The sequence below is a fragment of the Zingiber officinale genome, chromosome 2B (genome assembly GCF_018446385.1).
Source record: "Zingiber officinale cultivar Zhangliang chromosome 2B, Zo_v1.1, whole genome shotgun sequence".
NCBI lineage: Eukaryota > Viridiplantae > Streptophyta > Magnoliopsida > Zingiberales > Zingiberaceae > Zingiber > Zingiber officinale.
Genome location: NC_055989.1, coordinates 82,123,942 through 82,147,728, shown reverse-complemented (window position 1 = coordinate 82,147,728; position 23,787 = coordinate 82,123,942). Strand labels below are relative to the sequence as shown.

Below are 23,787 nucleotides of genomic sequence, written 5' to 3'. Positions count from 1 at the left end.
TCCACAAGGAAGTAAGAAACCAAACCAAACCCCTATCTCTATCCCTAATGACATCGATTAGATTTGTATTCTTGTGATCTACCGAGGCACCCTAGTGACAGGGGTTAACCGTAATAGGATTTCACAAGGATCTTCTCTGTTTAGTGCTTAAGGATAGTAGCTTTAACTTCCGACGAATGCATGTTGATTGACAATGAGGAAAGGATAAAACATGATACATCAGGTTCCACCACAATGAAACCGAACTCCTAGAACTCTTTCCACTACAACAAAAACCTTCATAGACATCGGTTTTTCACCGGTGTCTATTTCATTTTCGACCGATGTCTATGAAGCCGATGTTAAAAGTCTGCCATTTTAGACATCGGGTTAAAACCGGTGTAGTATCACTTAACGACACCGGTCTTCGAATCGGTTATTAACCGGTGTAGTATCACTTAACAACACCGTTTCATCAACGGTGTAAAACCGATATAATATTGTATGTTAATAACACCAATTTTGGCAGTGGTAAATGACCGATGTAATATTAGTTAATAACACCGGTTTTGCAGCGGTGGAAAACCGATGTAATATGTATATTTTTTAACAGCACAAATTTGATTTTCGAAACAATGAAAAACCGACAATAAAAAAAATACACAAATATTCACAAATTATACAAATATTCTTCATTCAATAATATCCATAAAATACACAAATATTCACAAATTATATAAATAATCTTCTTACAACAATATCCATAAAATACCCAAACATTCTTTTTACATCAAAAACTAGCTAATAGATATCAAAATCAAGGTAGAACATTATTTTAACACATCAAGGTAGAACCACACTTCAAATGTAATCTAGCATGCATTCAGCCCACTCGAACCGTACTTCATCAATTTCAACTCTGGAGTACTTGAGATTTGTAAACTGTAAAACCACATAAATAATATATTAGTAAATCAAGACTACAAAGGATACAGCATGCAGAGTATAAGTAGTACAAGATGTTAGCAGTTCCTACTAACAGAATTATATGCAAAGCTATATAAAGAATATTAGGCAGTAAGAGCATGGATAACAATGAGTTTGTCACATACTGATGCTTATATGGACAACTTAATGCCTATCCCATTGGATAAACTTTCATACACTCGAGCAAACTATTATCCTAGGCATGCATTCCATGCATAAATTTGTAGATATATATGATTCTATCTTATATGCGTTTGCAGCAGATGAAAGAAGGGGTAACAAAATATGTTGCACAAACAAGAAACAAGGAACAAAGTTTAACAATAGAGCATTGCCTGCAAACTTGGCTATGAACAAAAAAAGGGAAGATAGTCTACATAGAAATAGATACTTAGAGAACAAGAAGATCCAGAAGGTATGGTCACTTTCACACATCAGTACTTTAACAAACAGAATATTACAAAGGCCAATCATAGGAAAGAGAATTTTACCGAGAAAATAAAGTTGTATCCCATTTCGAGAATAACACGCAGAAATTCTATCCTTCTCCACATCATTGACAAATATCCAGCAGTCATGTAAATCTTCTCATATGAGAAATCCATTCCCTCAGTATAAAGAGCAAAACAGTGAGTATGCAAGGATATGCACCTTATGTACGCTTTCTTGTCCAAGGCAATGATTACCAAATGGTCCAGGAGTCTGCGTGTTCCATCTCCTATCCGAAAACTTTGAAAAAACAAATATATAATAGAACCAGGAGAAGCCCAGGCAGCATTCAAAGTTGTTAATATTAGTGTTTTGTTTTCCATAGCTGCTTCCTTTAGAACTTTCTCAAGCTTAACATCGTTCTTTTCCTGCAAGAAGATATATAATTCTCTATAAAGGAGGAAAATTCACAATTGTTTGCAGGCACACAAGTTAAACGATATAAATTAGGTGGGGGGATGACTTATTATATTGCATAAAATAGCATAAATCAAGTGATTTACTGACAGCTTAAGCTCATGGGGCAGATAATCATCCAATCGGATTTAACATTGTATTAAGCAGAAGAAACAAAATCAGTCCAGGTACTAGGCTTGTCTACAAATTCAACTTCGCCAAAATGAAGTGTGTTGAGAATATAACATTCAGAATTCAATATCAAAGGAATGGTAGCTAGAGAGTATCCTAGAAAGTCACAAGGCATAAAAATTTTGAAAGCAGTTATAACTTTTTAATAGTTTAGAAACATTATAGACTAAACCCTGTTGGTCTTAAGCCTTTAAAACAAAATAAAAAAAAGTCAAGAATATCCCTTTTTTAGATTTGTCTAGGAGCTCCAAGTCAGATTCAGATACTAATTTCCTACAAAACATACAGGTCTATTTCTCATAATTTCATATGCAGCATATTGAATGTCTTTCAAATCAGATCAGATATGTTTCAATCTACCTGTCACTGTCTTCATCGTCATTGACATCTACATCAGAGTCGTCAGCATCAATATTCCTTGGAACAATCCTATCTTCAGCCTCTCTCCTTGTTCCTGCAACACAAACAAAAAAAATAAATGAACCATAAGAAAATATCATCAACGAGATGATGTTCTTTTGGCACAAGCTTCTGACTGGAGGCCAACTAAGGGGGATTATAAGCTCAGCATTAAAAATACTCTGATAAATGCATCAAACATCCAATGACAACTTTTAACAAAGATTACCCTCCAAGAGAAGATGCCCTTTTCTTCGGTCTCTATCTTCTGCAAGGTGGAAACCTGAGCTTCAGTGTTCAAATAGATACATAGAAAGGAAGCACACAATGGAGGTAAAGAATATCAAAGATAGAAAATAATACATATGAATATAGTGATGCAAAAATGTTAATCAAGTGAAATTATGAAAACCAGATCATCACTATAAACCAATCAGAGGATCAGGGATGAAACATTGTAGTGCGCTGATTTAATGCAAGGACCTTGCATATATTTCAGCAGAAGAAGCATAACATTTTTTTTTCTTTTTTGCCTTTTCACCGGAAAGGTTAAAATTCTTTTAGAATGCTGAAAAAAATACACAAATATTCCCAACCAAACTAAGATAAAAACATAAACGCATAGAGGAAGATACTCGACGACATGGTTCAGAATACCAGTATAGGACTTGTCCTTGGAGGAAAAATGCCTTCGCTCACGCTCTTCTAGCTCCTCCCGGAAGTCCCTCTTCTGCAACTCATCCTGCGTATCTTGTCCCTCTTTCCTGCAGTCAGATATACATCATTCATTCTCCACCAAAAACAGGATAAAATATCTCACATAATACTTTCTTGAAAAAGCGAGCACAATGATCATTCTTTCCCTAAAATTTCGACCATAAAAATTCTAAAATCAACGAACGTCGTAAACTTCAATTTTGATTAAATTCCGACGCAACCAACTCCACGGGTGACTGCTGTGAGATCGTAATTCGAGACGGCGATTAGGGTTTTTAAAGGGAACAGAGAGAGAAATCACCTGGTCTTGAGGGTGGTGTGGGAGGCAAGGTCACGGGAGGAGTACTTCTGCGAGGGTTCGAAGATCCGGGTGCCGCCCTGCTCATTCCCTCCCTTCGTCGGCGCCCACGTCGGACGCGCAGCCGTCGTCATCCCGCCCTCTTCTTTTGCTCGCGCTTTGAGATGATTATAGCAGTTACCAAAGCTAATTCCATAGATGTCTGAACCTGGAAGAAACAAAGATTCAGAAGCTCTTCTTCTTCCTTATGCCTGAAAGAGTCTTTTTGAGAATGTAAAAGAGGCATTAATTTGAACAAAGACTGTAACATTTATAATATGTATTTTCATATACATTAAAGAAAGTCTCTTATACATACGATCATAGAGTATATATATATTTTGGTCAACTTCTTCTATGACCACAGTTCTTCTTCCATGTGGTGGATATCTACAAGTTGAGAAGAATGAATAACGCACGCCATGTTATATGAAGCCAGTGTGATAACTTTGACAGACACAACTTAACTTTTCATCAAAAGGAGAACATATTTTGAATTCAAATGAGAGCAATTGTCCGCATACCTTGCCAGAAAAATGTCAGTGCGGCCATCGTAGCTAACTTCAGCATCATAACATGAGAGCATAAATCCTAAATGCCCATGCTGCAAAACAACATTACGAGCCTTAGCAATCCAATGAGGCAAAAAGGGGAAGAATCCATCGACTAAATGAACAATCCATCCGATTTAACTGAAGAGCAAATCAAAGTTACCGACGAGTGTGGAATTTTGACAAACACAACATGTGCAAAACATATGATAATGATGATACACACAAGGCAGAGTAACAATCTTGAAGATATGTGCAGAACTCGAGTCATATCAAGATCAAAACAAACGAATATATACAAAACAAACTTACAAATGATTGTCGTCAGGATCCCGATATATGGCGGTGCATTCCTCATTACAATGTGTGCACCAATCCATTGCTTGTTTCTATAATAAAATAAACAAGATCTCTGAATCCATTATTTTACAAATAACAAAAGGTGCACGAACAGAGAAATAGCAGATGACGCAGAGAAATGGCAGATCAACACAATGAAATCACGAAGAGATTAGGGTTCTTACCATAGAATCACAGATCGCACAGAGAAATCGCAGACCAACCACGAACAGATTAGGGTTCTTACCAGAGAAATCGCATATCACAGAGAGAAATCGCAGATCAAACCCAGATAAACCACGAACAGATTAGGGTTCTTACCAGAGAAATCGAAGATCACGCAGAGAAATCGCAGATCAAACACAGATCAACACGATGAAACCACGAACAGATTAGGGTTATTACCAGAGCAATCACAGATCAAACGCAGATCAACCACAAACATATTAGGGTTCTTACCAGAGAAATCACAGATCATGCAGAGAAATCGCACACAATGAAACCTGAACAGATTAGGGATCTTACCAGAGAAATCACAGATCGTGCAGATAAATTGAAGATCACGTAGAGAAATCGAAGGTCAACCACGAACAGATTAGATTCTTACAGAGAAATCGCAAATCACACAGAGAAAACGCAGATCTTACCAGAGAAGTCGCAGATCACGAAGAGAAATAGCAGATCAACCACGAACAGATGAGGGTTCTTACCAGAGAAATCACAGAAATCGCAGATCAAACACAGATTAACACGATGAAACCACTAAAAGATTAGGGTTCTTACCCAAAAAATTGCTGAGAAATCGCAGATCAACCACGGTGAGCTCACGAATCGCAGATCAAGCGGAGATATAACAGATCAACACGATGAAACCAGATTAGGGTTCTTACCGGAAAAATTGCAGATCAACCACGAACAGATTACGCAAAGAAATGTAGATCAACCACTAACAGATTATAGGCTTCTTACCAGAGAAATCGCAGATCAACCACTAACAGATTATAGGATTCTTACTAGAGAAATCACAGATCAAACAAACCACGAGTAGATTAGGGTTCTTACCAGAAAAATCGCAGAGAAATCGAAGATCAAACGCAGATCAACACGATGAAACCGAGTGAGTGAAACACAGATCAAAACGATAACGGGGCGATTTGAAAGTTTGTTTCTTCTCGTCATATCAAGGAAGTCGATAATGGGAGGAAAACAAAACGATAATTTTCTCACCATGGAACTCGAATCAAACCAAGTGAGAGGCAAAAACAAGATCAGAAATAAACCTTAACAAGAAAATAAGAAGAAGAAAGAACAGACGTCGCCGGGAACGCGGAGGTTTAGGTTTAGGGTGAGAGAAGGGGCGCGATATTGGTTTAGGTTTGGAGGGAAGTTTGTAAAGTGTTGTAATTTTGGCTGGTGGAAAAATTAAATTATTTTTTTTTGGTTCATTAACATCGGGTTTTAAAAACCGCTGTTAAAATCGATGTCTATTAACCAAAAAAAAGGCGCTCATAGACATCGGCTAAAAAACCGATGTCTATGAGCGAAAATCTGCGCTCATAGACATCGGTTTTTGAAAAAATCGGTGTAAAATACTCAAACACATTGGTTTTTGCTTAAAACTGTCGTTGTTCCACCGATATCTATGAGGGTTTTTCTTGTAGTGTTCCATGCCAAGTTAACCTTTCTCTCTTTTGCTAGTTCTCACATCTACTTTCCCATTTCCTTTCTTCCTAAGAAATAGTAAACTTACAACCAACGGTAGTTTAGCTAATTCTACGTGAATAATCGCTAGTGCTTATAATCAGTCCTCGTGGGATCGATAATCTTTTATTACTGATGACATATCCGTGCACTTGCGGAAGCGTACTACCTTTCCATATGACATTGTTTATGCCTTATTTTCATTCGATCTAATGTGTGTGATGTGTTTGTGCTTAATTCTCATATTTAGTTGAATGATTGTGTGGTTTTGTTCACCTTGTAGAGGGAATGCTCTAGATTGTATGATCAGGGGGCCCTAGTGATAAGGGTAACCCTTTAAATGGACATCTAGAGCATCACCTTAAAAGAGGGAGCAATTTTCTACAAGGAGATATAGAATTATGTTTATTGGGTTGTTTCTATATTCATGCTATCAAGTGTTCGGTGCATTCTTGTGGATGTATGACCGAGAAGCCATAGTGACAGGGGTATCCCTTGAATTAAACTTTATAGGAAGTGTCGGTGCAGGGAGCACCAGACGATCGAACCTGAGTTTTGATTATGTCAAAGGGTCCAAAGTTAAGCTGTCTTGTGATCTAACATGTTTGAATGAGATTGCAGAAAAGTCCTAGCTACGGTTAGGCAGGTGAAAAACCCTAGGGGATAGTAACCCTAGGTCATAGGGGGAGGTAACCTTAGGCAGAAAGTCTTGACGGGTCGAGCGATTCGGGCAAAATCCTAGAGTCGGAGACTCTAGGTTGAAATCCTGGTAGTCGTGGACCGGGTGGAAGTCTGGACGGGTCATGGATCGGATGTCCAACATGAAAACTGGAAGCCTCGAGCGCTGAGCAAAAGTCTAGTCGATTTGGAAGACCGGTCTGGCAACAGGTAACATCTCCTGAGAGGAGTGGGTGAGGACGCGTTCCCCGAAGAGGGAACAGTAGACGTCAGTTCAACATAGAGTTTCGACGAAACTCAAAGTCAAAATCGGACTGTCAGAGGCTATCAAATTTTAGTTTAGATATATTATTTTTGTATGGATTAACTTTATTTTACAGAAAATAAGGGGCTGGAAAAAGCTGGTCCAGGTGCCCGGAGACCGGGCGCTCGGAACTGGTCCGGGCGCTTGGAGCTGGTCCAGGCGCCTGGAGTCGATCCAAGTGCCGGAACTCAAAAGTTATCGCCAAGCTGATGTGGAGCTCGCGGAGTGGCCGAGCCATGTGGTCGAGGCGCCTAGAGGGGTTCCGGGTGTAACACCCACGAAATTATAGGATAATTATATGAGTATTATTTTCTTTAGAGCATAGAAATAAAAAGGATAAGAGAAAAGGGAAAATAGAAACAAAAAAATAGAATAAGAAGAGGTGCAGTCAAGGATTGAACCTTGAACCTCCCACAAATAATGGAGATAGATTGATATATGATAACCACTAGGATAATGAATAATATTTGGATAGAAAGGAATGAAAAATTTAGTTAAAGGTGAGAAGGAAATAAAAGAAAACTAAACAAAGAGCAAGAGAAAACCAAGTGGCTTACCTCCTCTTCCTCTTGGTTAAGAGAAGAAACAAGCAAAAGGTAAATTGCCTACTTCCCTCCCTCTCTCTATTTTTTTGTGGGAATTAAAGGAGTGGGGGAAAAGAGGAGTTAAGGGAATGAATGAAGACATGTTTCATTGGCAAAGGAATAAATAGATTGGGAGAAGAAAAACAAGAGATTAAATTTCTTTTCTTCCTCCTTCTTTCTCCTTCCTCATTCTTCACCGAAACCAAGAGCCTTTCCCTCTCCTCATTCCAAAAGATAAGCTAAGTTCCTCTCCAAGAAAACTAAATTTAGAGAAGAAGTCTTCAAGTTCTACCCCTTCCAAGCAAAAGAAACAAAAGGAGGTACAAGAAGAAGAAGCTTTCTCCTTCCTTGGCACTTAGGATATCTTTTTTCTTAAGAAAAACCACAAGCGAAAGGATGTAAGTTTACCTCACCTGTGGTACAATAGCTTATGTATTCTTTTTATGAGATTTGGTTGCCTAAAGGCCTAGGATACTTTTATGAAATTTTCGGCCAAGACAAGACTAAGAAGAAGGACCTAGGAAATGTAAAGACCTAAATTTTGACATGCTCAATATGTTTCTTGTAACACGTATCTTATGGTAGGGATTTATCTAATGTTCATATGCTAAAATGTTTGGTTAGAACTTAGAATCACACCCCTAGACTCTCAGCCAAATATGAATAAAGAAGATAGGTAAGCTAAGACTCAAACCAAGAATGTTTCTTATGTTTGTTTTATGATATGTGCCTCATGATGATGAAGTTGTTAACATGGTATGCTCATATAATGTTTAAACTTCATTTCATGCTCATAGGTATTTCGGCCATGATAGGATTAGGGGCCTAGAAAAATTGTTAAACCTAACTATGCTCATGTTGTTCCTTGAAATAATTACTATGAAAGTTGTTTAAGGTTCTCATGCTTTTATGACACTTGAACCCTAGCTTTAAGTCTTGTAAGTCTCGGCCACAACATGTTTAAGGGCATTGGAAACTTAGAACCTAACCTAACTATGCTCATGTTGTTCCTTGAAATAATTACTATGAAAGTTGTTTAAGGTTCTCATGCTTTTATGACACTTGAACCCTAGATTTAAAGTTTTATAAGTCTCGGCCACATCATGTTTAAGGGCATTGGAAACTTAGAACCTAACCTAACTATTCTCATGTTGTTCCTTGAAATAATTGCTATGAAAGTTGTTTAAGGTTCTCATGCTTTTATGACACTTGAACCCTAGCTTTAAGTTTTATAAGTCTCGGCCACATCATGTTTAAGGGCATTGGAAACTTAGAACCTAACCTAACTATTCTCATGTTGTTCCTTGAAATAATTGCTATGAAAGTTGTTTAAGGTTCTCATGCTTTTATGATACTTGAACCCTAGATTTAAGCCTTACAAGTTTCGGCCACAACATGTTTAAGGGCCTAGAAAACTTAGAACCTAACCTAATTATGCTCATGATGCCCCTTATCATAATTGCTATGAAATTGGTTTAGGGTTTCCATGTTTTTATGACACTTGAAACCTAGTTCCAAGCCTTAAGGGTTTCGGCCACAACAAGTTTAGGGGCCTAGAAAACTTAGAACCTAACCTAATTATGCTCATGATGTTCCTTGTAATATTTGCTATGAAATTGGTTTAGGGTTCACATGCTTGAATGTTAATTTTTAACCCAATGTAATGCTTGATAAGATTCGGCCATGATAAGTTTATAAGCTTAGGAAACCTAGAACCCTACCTAAACATGCTCATGATGCTTCCTTATGGTATATGATATGATATTGGTTTAGGGTTCACATGTGGGTATATGGTTTGTTTACCTAAATCCCAACTATATGTTTCGGCCACTATATGACATTAGGGTTAGAAATCTAAATATGATTCCCATGTATCTCATATGCAATGTTTTATGATGTGGTAAGAGCTTGCTATGCTTCAATGTTTAGTTATGTACACTTATGATCTATGTATGACGGTAACCCTTATGCTATGTTGTGTGCCCTAGTTATGCATGATATTATGATGAGCTGTGTGCCCAAATTATGCATGCTATTTATGATGAGCTATGTGCCCAAATTATGCATGCTATTTATGATGAGCTGTGTGCCCAAACTATGCATGTACTTATGATGTGCTGTGTGCCCAAATTTTACATACTATTATGATGAGTTGTGTGCCCAAATTCTGTATGGTATGATATGATAAGAAATACGATGTGCATGAAATAATAAGAACCATGATATGTATGACATGCTACTTTACTTTATATGGCTTGTACCAAGGGTGGGCTCCATAGGCGCCCCAGGGTCGATGGACTAAGAAACGGGTCTCGTTAGGGATGAGCTCCTAAGTGCCCCTAGGTCGATGGACTAAGAAACTGTCCTAGTATGTATGCCTTGTAGGGTTCAAGATTTGCTACCTTGGACCTACAGAGGACGCACTCATTTATATATGTGGTACAAGTCGGGGCCCTAATCATGTTATGATTATGTTTAAGTATGTATGTAATAAGTTTTCAAAGGACATGTTTCATATATTATTGCATGAATCATGTTTTTGAAAGTCATCTCGCATCACACCTTATGATTATGTTACGATATACCATGATGCTTATGACATGTTATGTTAGAATGAACTTTATGATTTTATTATGATATGCTATGATCATGATTATGTTATGCTAGGATGCACTTTATGGTTATATCATGATATGCTATAATGCTTATGATTATGTTATGTTATGTTAGGATGAACTTTATGATTTTGTTATGATATGCTATGATCATGATTATGTTAGGCTAGGATGCACTTTATGGTTATATCATGATATGTTATAATGCTTATGATTATGTTATGTTATGCTAGGATGAACTTTATGATCATGTTATGATATGCTATGATTATGAGTATGTTATGCTAGGATGCATGTTATGATATGCCATGATATCTTACGATTATGTTATGATATGATGCTTCTATACATGATATGATGAGTTGTATTTATGCTTTATGCCTTGGAGATTTAGTTATGCTATACGGTTTTTGTGAGTAGGAAAGGATCTTACTGAGCCTTGTGTGCTCACAGCTTACTTTCCTTGTACCACAGATAAGGGCAAAGAATGGATGTACTAAGGGAGCAGCAGGAGGGGGCAAGAAGGACGTGTGTAGTAGTGACTCGGCTAAAGAGAAAGACCTGCTTCTAGTTAATAAGAATTATGTTTATGTCGTTCTTTTATGACTCCATGATATTTCATCATGCTCTTTAGTATTATGATTTTAATTTATGTTAAGCATGTTATGTGACTCATATGATAGGTAGTTAGTGATGATGATTTGAAAAGTAAAGAAAAAGTTTTAAAGAAAAAAAAATTATACTATAGATAAGACTTCCGCTGTTTTAAGAAGAAAAGATAAGTAACCCCCGTCAGCTTAAGCAGGAAGGGGCGGGGCGTTACAGTTTGGTATCAGAGCCAAGTTTAGCCTTTTCACTACACACATGTCAAGCCTCCATCCTGCCGCTCCAAGTAAGAATCTATATGTTTAAATTAATTCTTCTATGATGCTTTAATGTTATGCATATTTACTTGTCTATTTATTTTTAATTTTTTTATTTTTATGATGATAAGTCACAGTTCTAGTTTAGGTATGCATGATGGTAGGATAAGAATAATAACGACCTTATGTTAGCCTGGATAGAAATAACGATAATTTATTGTCATTTAATGAAGATAAACATGACTAGGAGACGTACTACCCGAGCAGACGAGACAGCAACTCCACCAGATCTGACTCAGGTAGTTACCGACCTCCAGCGTCAGATCACGGAGCAACAACAACTGATCATGACTTTAATGGGTCAGCAAGGAAATCCTGCCACCCCGCCAGTAAATCAGAATGCAGTGCCCATCATCCCCGTAGTTGCACCAGTACCACTGATAGCCCCTGTCCCAGTGGTCCGACAGGAGACCTACTTGATACAGTGGCTAAGGCTGAAGCCGGAAAACTTCTCAAGGACTTGCGAGCCATGGGACGCTCAGGCCTGGTTCAAGACAGTGGAGAGCATAGTGGAATTACTGGACTGGCCCGTATCGGAGAAGATCAAATGTGTATCATTCTGCTTTTCCGGAGACGCAAGGATGTGGTGGGAAAGAGTAAAGGCAAAGAGACAGATTAATCTGATGAACTGGACGGACTTTGAGACAGAATTCTTCGAGGAGTTCTTCCATATGCAAGTGACGAACCGACATTACGACGAGTTCATCGAGTTTCGGCAAGGTGACCTATCAATGAACGAAGCAGTAAAACGCTTCAACCGTTTGGCACGCCTGTGTCCGGAGTTGGTTCGCACAGAAAGAGAAAGGGTCAGACTGATGCTGAAGATGCTTCGACCCGAGATAGCTCTGAACGTGGCCGGCGAAATTAATAGACCGCAGACTACAGAAGAATTGGTCAGTAGTGCCCTAATCACAGAACATTATCAGAAAGCAATGAACGAAAATAAGAGTCAGGCCCGAACAGAAGGAAAGAGACCCTCAGGTACCAGAACAAGCTGGAAAGGGACCTCTATCGGAAAAAGGAAACAATGGGACAATGCTAAAGGTGGCTCAGGGAATAAGCAACCGAAATACCCCCAGTGCACTATTTGCGGAAAGCTGCATTCCGGAGTATGCCACAAGGGTACAAGAAGGTGCTATAATTGAGGAGGGGAAGGACATCTGGCCAGAGACTGCACTAACCGGTTTCAGACACCACCCCAGCAGAACAACCAGAACAAGAGTACCCCCTCACAACTACATCAGATGCAAGCTACTATTGAAGGAACACCGATTAGCCAAGGGAGATTGGAAGCCCCACCAACTACAACGAACGCCAGGGTTTTCTCGCTTACTAAAGAAAATGTGGCGAGCGCCCCTACTGTCATCACAGGTCAGTTATCTACTTTAGTCAATATGCTAAAGCTATATCTGATGCTGAAGGCGAACCAGTGTTCAAAATTATCGGGAAACTGAGAGATATTACGAGTCAATGGATCGAAAATATGTCCGGGCAACTCTCTACCATGACCATAGCACCCACATTATTCGACGACCTATTGGATAAACAAACCAGTGACCAAAGTCTCTAAAGGATTAAACAAGAAACCCTAGAAGGAAAGAATGACGGATTCTGGATCGCGGACAATGGAATATTATACCTCAGGGATCGATTATGTATTCCCGGTGATCCAGAGTTGCGAAGAAGGATACTAGAGGAAGCTCATTCAACACCCTATGCAATGCACCCAGGATCCACCAAAATGTACCAAGATTTGAAAAAGAAATTCTGGTGGTCCGGTATGAAAAGAGATGTGGCTCAGTATGTCGGCACCTGCCTGACCTGTCAGAGGGTTAAAGCAGAACATCAGAGACCTGGAGGATTACTGCAACCTGTCCAAATTCCAGAATGGAAATGGGAAGATATCTCTATGGATTTCATAGCAGGATTACCCAAGACAACAAACAGCTATGACGCCATATGGGTAATTGTGGATAGATTAACCAAATCCTCCTATTTTCTAGCAATCAAGATGACTTATTCAATTGAGCAACTGGCTCAATTATATGTCAAGGAAATTGTTAGGCTTCATGGGATTCCTAAGACCATCATTTCAGACAGAGATGGTCGTTTCGTTTCACATTTTTGGGAATGCGTCCAGAAGGCTCTTGGTACGAAGCTATTATTTAGTACTGCCTTCCACCCTCAGACCGACAGACAAACGGAAAGGGTTAACCAAGTATTAGAAGATATGTTACAGGCATGCGCATTAGACTTCAAAGGGAGCTGGAGCTGATATTTATGCCTAGCGGAATTTGCCTACAACAATAGTTACCAGGCTACTATTGGAATGACACCTTACGAGGCTCTGTACGGGAGGAAATGTAGATCCCTTATATGTTGGTACGAAGGCGGTGAAAAGAAAGAGATGAGATTCCAAACCGAGTTCATCAATAACACCACCCAGGCTATACAGAGCATCCGCCAACGAATAGAAACTGCTCAGAGTCGACAGAAGAATTATACGGATAAGCGACGAAGGCCATTGGAATTCGGTGTCGGAGACTCAGTATTTCTAAAAGTAGCTCCTATGAAAGGAGTAATGAGGTTCGGTAAGAAGGGAAAACTAAGCCCGCGTTATGTGGGACCATACCGAGTTCTGAAAAGAATCGGCAAGGTAGCTTACGAAATAGAGCTGCCTCAGGAGATGTCAGCCATTCACAATGTGTTCCACGTTTCGATGCTAAAGAAATGCATTCCGAACACAGACCAAGTTATTGAACCACGGGCAGTACAAGTACAAGAGGACCTAACCTACGAAAGTCGACCAATTCAGATATTAGATCGAGACGTCAAAAGACTAAGGAACAAAGAAGTACCCTTAGTAAAAGTCCTGTGGCAAAATCAATGATACGAAGAAGCCACGTGGGAAAGGGAAGATGATATGAGACAGAAGTATCCATCGTTATTCTAAGTTCGAGGACGAACTTTCTATGAGGTATGAGGTACTGTAACACCCATGAAATTATAGGATAATTATATGAGTATTATTTTCTTTACAGCATAGAAATAAAAAGGATAAGAGAAAAGGGAAAATAGAAACAAAAAAATAGAATAAGAAGAGGTGGGGTCAAGGATTGAACCTTGAACCTCTCACAAATAATGGAGATAGATTGATGTATGATAACCACTAGGATAATGAATAATATTTGGATAGAAAGGAATGAAAAATTTAGTTAAAGGTGAGAAGGAAATAAAAGAAAACTAAACAAAGAGCAAGAGAAAACCAAGTGGCTTACCTCCTCTTCCTCTTGGTTAAGAGAAGAAACAAGCAAAAGGTAAATTGCCTACTTCCCACCCTCTCTCTATTTTTTAGTGGGAATTAAAGGAGTGGGGGAAAAGAGGAGTTGAGGGAATGAATGAAGACATGTTTCATTGGCAAAGGAATAAATAGATTGGGAGAAGAAAAACAAGAGATTAAATTTCTTTTCTTCCTCCTTCTTTCTCCTTCCTCATTCTTCACCGAAACCAAGAGCCTTTCCCTCTCCTCATTCCAAAAGCTAAGCTAAGTTCCTCTCCAAGAAAACTAAATTTAGAGAATAAGCCTTCAAGTTCTACCCCTTCCAAGCAAAAGAAACAAAAGGAGGTACAAGAAGAAGAAGCTTTCTCCTTCCTTGGCACTTAGGATATCTTTTTTCTTAAGAAAAACCACAAGCGAAAGGATGTAAGTTTACCTCACCTGTGGTACAATAGCTTATGTATTCTTTTTATGAGATTTGGTTGCCTAAAGGCCTAAGATACTTTTATGAAATTTTCGGCCAAGACAAGACTATGAAGAAGGACCTAGGAAATGTAAAGACCTAAATTTTGACATGCTCAATATGTTTCTTGTAACACGTATCTTATGGTAGGGATTTATCTAATGTTCATATGCTAAAATGTTTGGTTAGAACTTAGAATCACACCCCTAGACTCTCGGCCAAATATGAATAAAGAAGATAAGTAAGCTAAGACTCAAACCAAGCATGTTTCTTATGTTTGTTTTATGATATGTGCCTCATGATGAGGAAGTTGTTAACATGGTATGCTCATATAATGTTTAAACTTCATTTCATGCTCATAGGTATTTCGGCCATGATAGGATTAGGGGCCTAGAAAAATTGTTAAACCTAACTATGCTCATGTTGTTCCTTGAAATAATTACTATGAAAGTTGTTTAAGGTTCTCATGCTTTTATGACACTTGAACCCTAGATTTAAGTCTTGTAAGTCTCGGCCACATCATGTTTAAGGGCATTGGAAACTTAGAACCTAACCTAATTATGCTCATGTTGTTCCTTGAAATAATTACTATGAAAGTTGTTTAAGGTTCTAATGCTTTTATGACACTTGAACCCTAGCTTTCAAGTTTTATAAGTCTCGGCCACATCATGTTTAAGGGCATTGGAAACTTAGAACCTAACCTAACTATTCTCATGTTGTTCCTTGAAATAATTGCTATGAAAGTTGTTTAAGGTTCTCATGCTTTTATGACACTTGAACCCTAGCTTTAAGTTTTATAAGTCTCGGCCACATCATGTTTAAGGGCATTGAAAACTTAGAACCTAACCTAACTATGCTCATGTTGTTCCTTGAAATAATTGCTATGAAAGTTGTTTAAGGTTCTCATGCTTTTATGATACTTGAACCCTAGATTTAAGCCTTACAAGTTTCGGCCACAACATGTTTAAGGGCCTAGAAAACTTAGAACCTAACCTAATTATGCTCATGATGCCCCTTATCATAATTGCTATGAAATTGGTTTAGGGTTTCCATGTTTTTATGACACTTGAAACCTAGTTCCAAGCCTTAAGGGTTTCGGCCACAACAAGTTTAAGGGCCTAGAAAACTTAGAACCTAACCTAATTATGCTCATGATGTTCCTTGTAATATTTGCTACGAAATTGGTTTAGGGTTCACATGCTTGAATGTTGATTTTTAACCCAATGTAATGCTTGATAAGATTCGGCCATGATAAGTTTATAAGCTTAGGAAACCTAGAACCCTACCTAAACATGCTCATGATGCTTCCTTATGGTATATGATATGATATTGGTTTAGGGTTCACATGTGGGCATGTGGTTTGTTTACCTAAATCCCAACTATATGTTTCGGCCACTATATGACATTAGGGTTAGAAATCTAAATATGATTCCCATGTATCTCATATGCAATGTTTTATGATGTGATAAGAGCTTGCTATGCTTCAATGTTTAGTTATGTACACTTATGATCTATGTATGATGGTAACCCTTATGCTATGTTGTGTGCCCAAGTTATGCATGATATTATGATGAGCTGTGTGCCCAAATTATGCATGCTATTTATGATGAGCTATGTGCCCAAATTATGCATGCTATTTATGATGAGCTGTGTGCCCAAACTATGCATGTACTTATGATGTGCTGTGTGCCCAAATTTTACATACTATTATGATGAGTTGTGTGCCCAAATTCTGTATGATATGATATGATAAGAAATACGATGTGCATGAAATAATAAGAACCATGATATGTATGACATGCTACTTTACTTTATATGGCTTGTACCAAGGGTGGGCTCCATAAGCGCCCCGGGGTCGATGGACTAAGAAACGGGCCTCGTTAGGGATGGGCTCCTAAGTGCCCCTTGGTCGATGGACTAAGAAACGGGCCTAGTATGTATGCCTTGTCGGGTTCAAGATTTGCTACCTTGGACCTACAGAGGACGCACTCATTTATGTATGTGGTACAAGTCGGGGCCCTAATCATGTTATGATTATGTTTAAGTATGTATGTAATAAGTTTTCAAAGGACATGTTGCATATATTATTGCATGAATCATGTTTTTGAAAGTCATCTCGCATCACACCTTATGATTATGTTACGATATACCATGATGCTTATGACATGTTATGTTAGAATGAACTTTATGATTTTATTATGATATGCTATGATCATGATTATGTTATGCTAGGATGCACTTTATGGTTATATCATGATATGCTATAATGCTTATGATTATGTTATGTTATGCTAGAATGAACTTTATGATTTTGTTATGATATGCTATGATCATGATTATGTTAGGTTAGGATGCACTTTATGGTTATATCATGATATGCTATAATGCTTATGATTATGTTATGTTATGCTAGGATGAACTTTATGATCATGTTATGATATGCTATGATTATGAGTATGTTATGCTAGGATGCATGTTATGATATGCCATGATACCTTACGATTATGTTATGATATGATGCTTCTATACATGATATGATGAGTTGTATTTATGCTTTATGCCTTGGAGATTTAGTTATGCTATACGGTTTTTGTGAGTAGGAAAGGATCTTACTGAGCCTTGTGTGCTCACAGCTTACTTTCCTTGTACCACAGATAAGGGCAAAGAATGGATGTACTAAGGGAGCAGCAGGAGGGGGCAAGAAGGACGTGTATTGTAGTGACTCGGCTAAAGAGAAAGACCTGCTTCTAGTTAATAAGAATTATGTTTATGTCGTTCTTTTATGACTCCATGATATTTCATCATGCTCTTTAGTATTATGGTTTTAATTTATGTTAAGCATGTTATGTGACTCATATGATAGGTAGTTAGTGATGATGATTTGAAAAGTAAAGAAAAAGTTTTAAAGAAAAAAAAATTATACTATAGATAAGACTTCCGCTGTTTTAAGAAGAAAAGATAAGTAACCCCCGTCAGCTTAAGCAGGAAGGAGCGGGGCGTTACACCGGGCACCCAGAACAGCCTATAAAAGTAGCTTCGGCCAAGAGCTTGAGAACAACACAATGAACGACTTCCGCTTTTTCTAGCTGCTCAGAAAATGCTTCTACGACGCCCGAAAGATCCGACGATAATTCTACTGAAGATTTTCTTATACAAAGTTGTCGGTATTCTTTAAATTTCTAATTACTTGTAAAACTCTATTTGTAATCTTTTTGATTGATTAGTGATTGTCCATTGAAAGCACTCTCACGTGCGTGCCTTGGAATAGGAGTCGCCACAGGCTCTGAACCAAGTAAATTCTTGGCGTTTGCATTATCTATCTTTGTTTTCTACTACGTATTTACTCAAAACAAATGAATTAGCCACGAGCGCTATTCACCCCCCTATAGCGCTTTTCGATCCTACAGGAAGCACTTCCATTATGTAGCATTGGATATCAATAAAAATAACACTCTGACATAACCATCTTGGGGAAGTGTCGATAATGAAATAAACTTCCTATATGCGCATAGGAATAAAGGATGGGTAATTAGTGATCCTTAGTTCATTGATCAACATCACAATGAAACCAAACTCCTAGAACATTTCCTTTAAACCATGTTCCTCAACCAACTCTCAACTCTCTCTCTCTTTCTCTCAATCTTACTTCTCTCCACTTAAGTGTGTGATTCTCAACCATCGATTGTTTAGCTAATTAGCTGTGACTAATCTCTAGTGCTTATATCCAATCCTCGTGGGATCAATATCTTTTATTACTTAACAATAACCGTGCACTTATGGATTGTACACATCAAGTTTTTGGTGTTGTTGCTGGGGACTACACATATAACATTAGTCGATAATCACTTGAGTTACACTAGATATTGTTTTCTATTTTGTAAATATTCCTACACTTTTGTTTGTCATACATCTTACATTTTCTTACTTTTACTTCTAGCATTTCCTTCCTGTATTTCAATTCTGTACTTTGATTTTTTTGCTTTCCCATTTGAACATAAATTTTAAATTATACATTGCAAATTCTGATTGTTAAGATTTGTAATTTCAGTTAGCAAGTTAATTGATCAAAGAAAGATGGTTCAAAGACTTCTGAAATATTATGTGGCTCCCAAGTCAGTAAAAGAATCGAGTCCTATCATGCTACCAAAAACTCACACTCCCAGCTTTGCTCTTAATCCAGCATTTATTTTTAAAATTCAAGAAGACCAATTTAGATGGTCATGTTGGTGCAATCAACCTCCAAGATTTTAATTTTTGACAAATATGTTTAAGTATGTTTAATGTAGCCTGATCATGGGAAGTCCTAGTCATGGCTAGGCAAGGGTGGGAAGTCAACCGAGTGACTAGTCCTAACTGCGGTTAGGGAAGAGAAGTCCTAGTTGCAGGCTAGGCAAGGGAAATTTCGATAGATTGTGGAAGCCAGGTGGATTCGATAGGTCTGAAGGACCTGATCCCTGGGTAGCCGAATACTGAGGCAAGAGAAATCTCGGTAGATCATGGAAGCTAGGTGGATTCGATAGGTCTAGAGGACCTAATCCCTGGGTAGCCGAATACTGAGTCTTGGTGAGTGCAGCCAGGTGGAGAAAAACCTCGGGCGTGGTAACCTTAGGTTATGGTGAGTGAAGCCAGATGGAGAAAATCCTAGGGGGAGATAACATTTAAGCAACGAGAAGTCTTGGAGGAGTGAACTCCAAGTAAGGTTGATCGGACGCGCGATCGACCGGACCAACGAATCTCAGTAAATCTAAGTTTAGGTTTACCATAGTATTCTGTATTACTATTATTGCTATTGGATAATGTAGTGTTGCAAGAAAAGTTTTAGTGGATCAGACGATCAGACACTGAGCAGGCAAAGTCCAAACAGGTCTAGAGGACTAATATTTGGAAGGTAGGTTGAGGTAAGCAACTGGAGGAGCGATGGTGAGGTCATGTTCCTGAAAGGAACAACCTAAGGTGGCTGATCCAACTGAAGAAACCGAGAAGGTTTTTAAGTTGAGATCAAGACAGTTGAACTGTCTATTAGTACTACTCATGCATTAGATATATTATTACTGTGTTAATATCTATTTTGCATGATTATTGTCTAACACTGTTTTGCAGGTTCAGCCTGATCGGTCGACCGAACTAGATGATCGGTCGACCGAACAAGGCCAACTTAGAGCAGATATCAGTTCAGACCAAAATAGAGCAGGGCCCGATCAAAGCTTGATTGGTCAACCAAACCATAGGATCGGTCGACCAAACCCTGATGACTCAACACAGTTCAGATCGAGCAGAAGCAAAGAAGGAAGAGTGGCTGATCGGTCGACCGAACCAGGGGATTGATCGACCGAACAATCATCACTTAATGGCGCATTAATTCCAGATCTCAGCGAACAGGGAAGGATCTCTATTCGGTCGACCGAACAAGGGGATCAGTCGACCGAACACTTTAATGTCATTAAATGTCGAAGATCGAATCAGCATCAGATCTCAACGAAGATGGAAGGGAGCTGGTTCGGTCGACCAAACCTAGGGATCGGTTAACCGAACGTCAGCGACTCTTATAAAAGTGAGCTCGAGGTCCGAGGCTGGAAAAGGAAATCTGTTTTGGTTCAAAATTCATCTTTGTGCTAGCTGTTACTGCTCATGCTACTGCTCTACAACACACGCAAGCAACTACCTCGTTCAAGCGCCAACCAAGGATCATCTTCCATATTAGTGTCAGTATACTTTTATTTTACAAAGCTTGCATTGTACTTAAAATCACATAAGATGGTAGGTTGTTACTGTTGGTTGCTACTCGGAATATCATACCGGTTCCCTTGTACAAAAATTTTATACAAGTCCTGAACCATTCCTAACAACCTATTGTGTTCTTTAGAAATTAAATTTGAAATCGCAAACGAAACTTAACATTATTGATTCCAAATTCAACTTATCTGTTCTTAGAGGTTTAGACTTGGATCTCAAATGATCCTTAACATTATTGATCCAAATCCACCCATGTTACAAATTCAATTAAATATTAATTTCAGAGTTCGGCTTCCAGGTTAAACATGGCGAGGCACTAGGCCTTCTTGGGTATGGGAGCATCCACCACTTCCTAGACAAAGCCTTTCAACGAAATTTAATATTTAATTTCCTTATAGTAACCCTAGGTTTAACCAAAAAGAACAATCGAATCACAAGTTTGAAAAACAAAAGAAACACAAAATCGAAAATATAAATTCGATTACCTAGATTCATTAGCCTCTTGTGTTTGGTATTTCAAAATCTAAATAAAAAGATGAACTAGTTATGATGCGAAAACTAATAACTAGTTATACCTTTTATAACTTATAGACCTCACGATCTTCTGTCATATTCCTCTTCTTATCTCGGACGTCGTGTGGGCGACGACCTACTAAGATGAGAATTCACCCAAGCTTCCTTCTTCTCCAAGCAAGTTTCGGCCACCACAAGATCTCCAAGAGAAGATGAGGTTTGGTCGCCACCACCAAGCTCCAAGGGATGCTAGAAACAAAGCCTCCTTTCTCTCCTTCTTCTCCAAGCAAGATCCGGCCACCACAAGAACTCCAAGAGAAGATGAGGTTCGGCCACAAGAAGAAGAGATGGGAAGGAAGAGGGTCGGCCACACCAAGGAAGAGAGGAACAAAAGAAGATATGTTGTTATAAGGTGAGGCACCTCTACCCTTTCTTTTATATTCCTTGGTCTTGACAAATAAGGAAAGTTTTATTAAAACTTCCTTATTCTCTTTGCCAATGAAAGGAAAAGTTTAATAAAATTTCCCTTTCAAACTATATATATATGGCCAACCACCTTAATCCCTCCAAACAAGGAAAGTTTTAAACACAAAATTAAAACTTCCTAATTTCTTTCCGGAAATTTTTAAAATAAAAATTTCTCTTTTAAAAATTCCCTTCATGGTTGGTCATAAAAGGAAACTTTTATAAATTAAAATCTCTATTAAAACATGTAGATGATTTACAAAAAGAAAAGTTTGCTCTAAAATTAAAACCTTCATTTTAACTACAAATAAGGAAAGATATCAAATCTTTCTCTTAATCTTTTGTAGAAAACTATAAAAGGAAAGATTTATAATTTTAAAACTCTCTTTTAAAATCATGAGAATGGTTACAAAAAAGGAAAGTTTTATCAAAAATTAAAATCTTCCTTTTAACTACAAATAAGGAAAGATATCAAACCTTTCTCTTAATCTTTTGTAGAAAGCTATAAAAGGAAAGATTTAAATTTTAAACTCTCTTTTAAAACCATGGCTTCCACATAAGAAAGATTTTAAAAAATAAAATCCTTTTAATTTATTGTGGTCGGCCACACCAAGCTTGGGTTCAAGCTAGGGCCAGCCACCATCTCACCTTGGTTTGGCCGACCCTAGCTTGGGCTCCAAGCTAGGCTTGGCTGGCCACCTTAAGGTGGGTAAGAAGGTGGGTATAGGTGGGTATAGCATTTTATTAATAAGAGGCTATGACAGGGACCGAGAGGAGGAATTGGTTTTGGTCTCCCAATGAACTTGAGCTTCCCGTGTTCACCCCGAACACACAACTCAAGTTCATCAATAATAACTCATACCACTAAAGAGTTATTATTGAACTACCGCACCAATCCCATATTACTATATGGGCTCCTTCTTATCATGAGTGTGTTAATCTCCTTGTGTTTAAGATATCGAATGCCCACTAATTAAATGAGTTACTGACAACTCACTTAATTAATATCTAGCTCCAAGAGTAGTACCACTCAACCTTATCGTCATGTCAGACTAAGTCCACCTGCAGGGTTTACATGACAATCCTTATGAGCTCCTCTTGGGGCATTATCAACCTAGATTACTAGGACACAGTTTCCTTCTATAATCAACAACACACACTATAAATAATATCATTTCCCAACTTATCGGGCCTCTTGATTTATCGAACTAAATCTCACCCATTGATAAGTCAAAGAAATAAATACTAGATATATGTGCTTGTTATTATATCAGGATTAAGAGCATACACTTCCATAATAACAAAGGTCTTTGTTCTTTTATTCAGTCAGCATAAAAAGAACTTACCTTAAATGGTCCTGCTCAATACACTCAGAGTGTACTAGTGTAATTTTATAGTTAAGACAAACTAATACCAAATTATACTATGACTATTCCAATGATTTGTTCCTTTCCATCTTAGTCGTGAGCTACTGTTTATAATTTATAAGAAATTGATAACATGATCTTTTGTGTGTGACACCACACACCATGTTATCTACAATATAAATTAATTGAACAACTACACTTAGCATATAAATGTAGACATTTGACTAATGTGATTCTTTATTTCAAAATAAAATGTTTACAAAAGCTAGGCTTTTAGTATACACTCTAACAGTTACTATCTTATATTCTTGCATATTGTACGCACTGCTTCTTTCTGAGATTTTCGAAAAGAAGAGTCTTAGTGGATTGCCCATCGGTGTGATCAAGGATCGCAAGCCTTGGAGTAGGAGTCGACCTAGACTTCGAACCAAGTAACCGAACCTATTCTTTACTTTTCACTGCACGACTTTGATTTAAATGATTAAAATAAAAGTGTTTAAAAAGGTGATATTCACCCCCCCCTCTATTCCACTCTTTCGATCCTACATGTCAAATATAGAAAGTCCTTACTCACACTTGATGGAGTTTTATAGGTATTGTAACATGATGAAGTACGAAGGGATCTCTTCAGATTCTATTTTGTTGATGGTTTTCCCTTTTAGTCTCAAAGGCGCTGCAAAAGTTTGGCTTAACACTTTGCAACACAAAAGTATCCAAACTTGGGATGAACTCAAGATAAAATTTTTGAACAAATATTTTCCCTTAAAGAAGACAACTC

The 23,787-nt window shown here is 38.0% G+C and overlaps 1 protein-coding gene across 1 annotated transcript; it reads right to left on the bottom strand.

Moving 5' to 3' along the window:
* Positions 1 to 2,385: 2,385 nt before the first annotated feature.
* LOC122049237 (protein CWC15 homolog B-like) lies at positions 2,386 to 3,611 on the bottom strand. Its single transcript, XM_042610649.1, has 4 exons — positions 3,461 to 3,611; positions 3,100 to 3,206; positions 2,672 to 2,710; positions 2,386 to 2,497 (listed from the first exon to the last, which is right to left on the bottom strand). The coding sequence occupies exons 1-4, from the start codon at positions 3,589 to 3,591 to the stop codon at positions 2,400 to 2,402; spliced, it is 375 nt and encodes a 124-aa protein (XP_042466583.1). The 5' UTR covers positions 3,592 to 3,611; the 3' UTR covers positions 2,386 to 2,399.
* Positions 3,612 to 23,787: the final 20,176 nt, after the last annotated feature.

Excerpts from the sequence above, each read along its gene's own strand:
- LOC122049237 (XM_042610649.1), bottom strand. The coding sequence starts at position 3,591 with ATGACGACGGCTGCGCGTCCGACGTGGGCGCCGACGAAGGGAGGGAAT. Across the intron at positions 3,207-3,460 it reads CACACCACCCTCAAGACCAG|GAAAGAGGGACAAGATACGC; the intron begins GTGATTTCTCTC and ends ATCTGACTGCAG. Across the intron at positions 2,498-2,671 it reads AGGGCATCTTCTCTTGGAGG|GAACAAGGAGAGAGGCTGAA; the intron begins GTAATCTTTGTT and ends TTTGTGTTGCAG.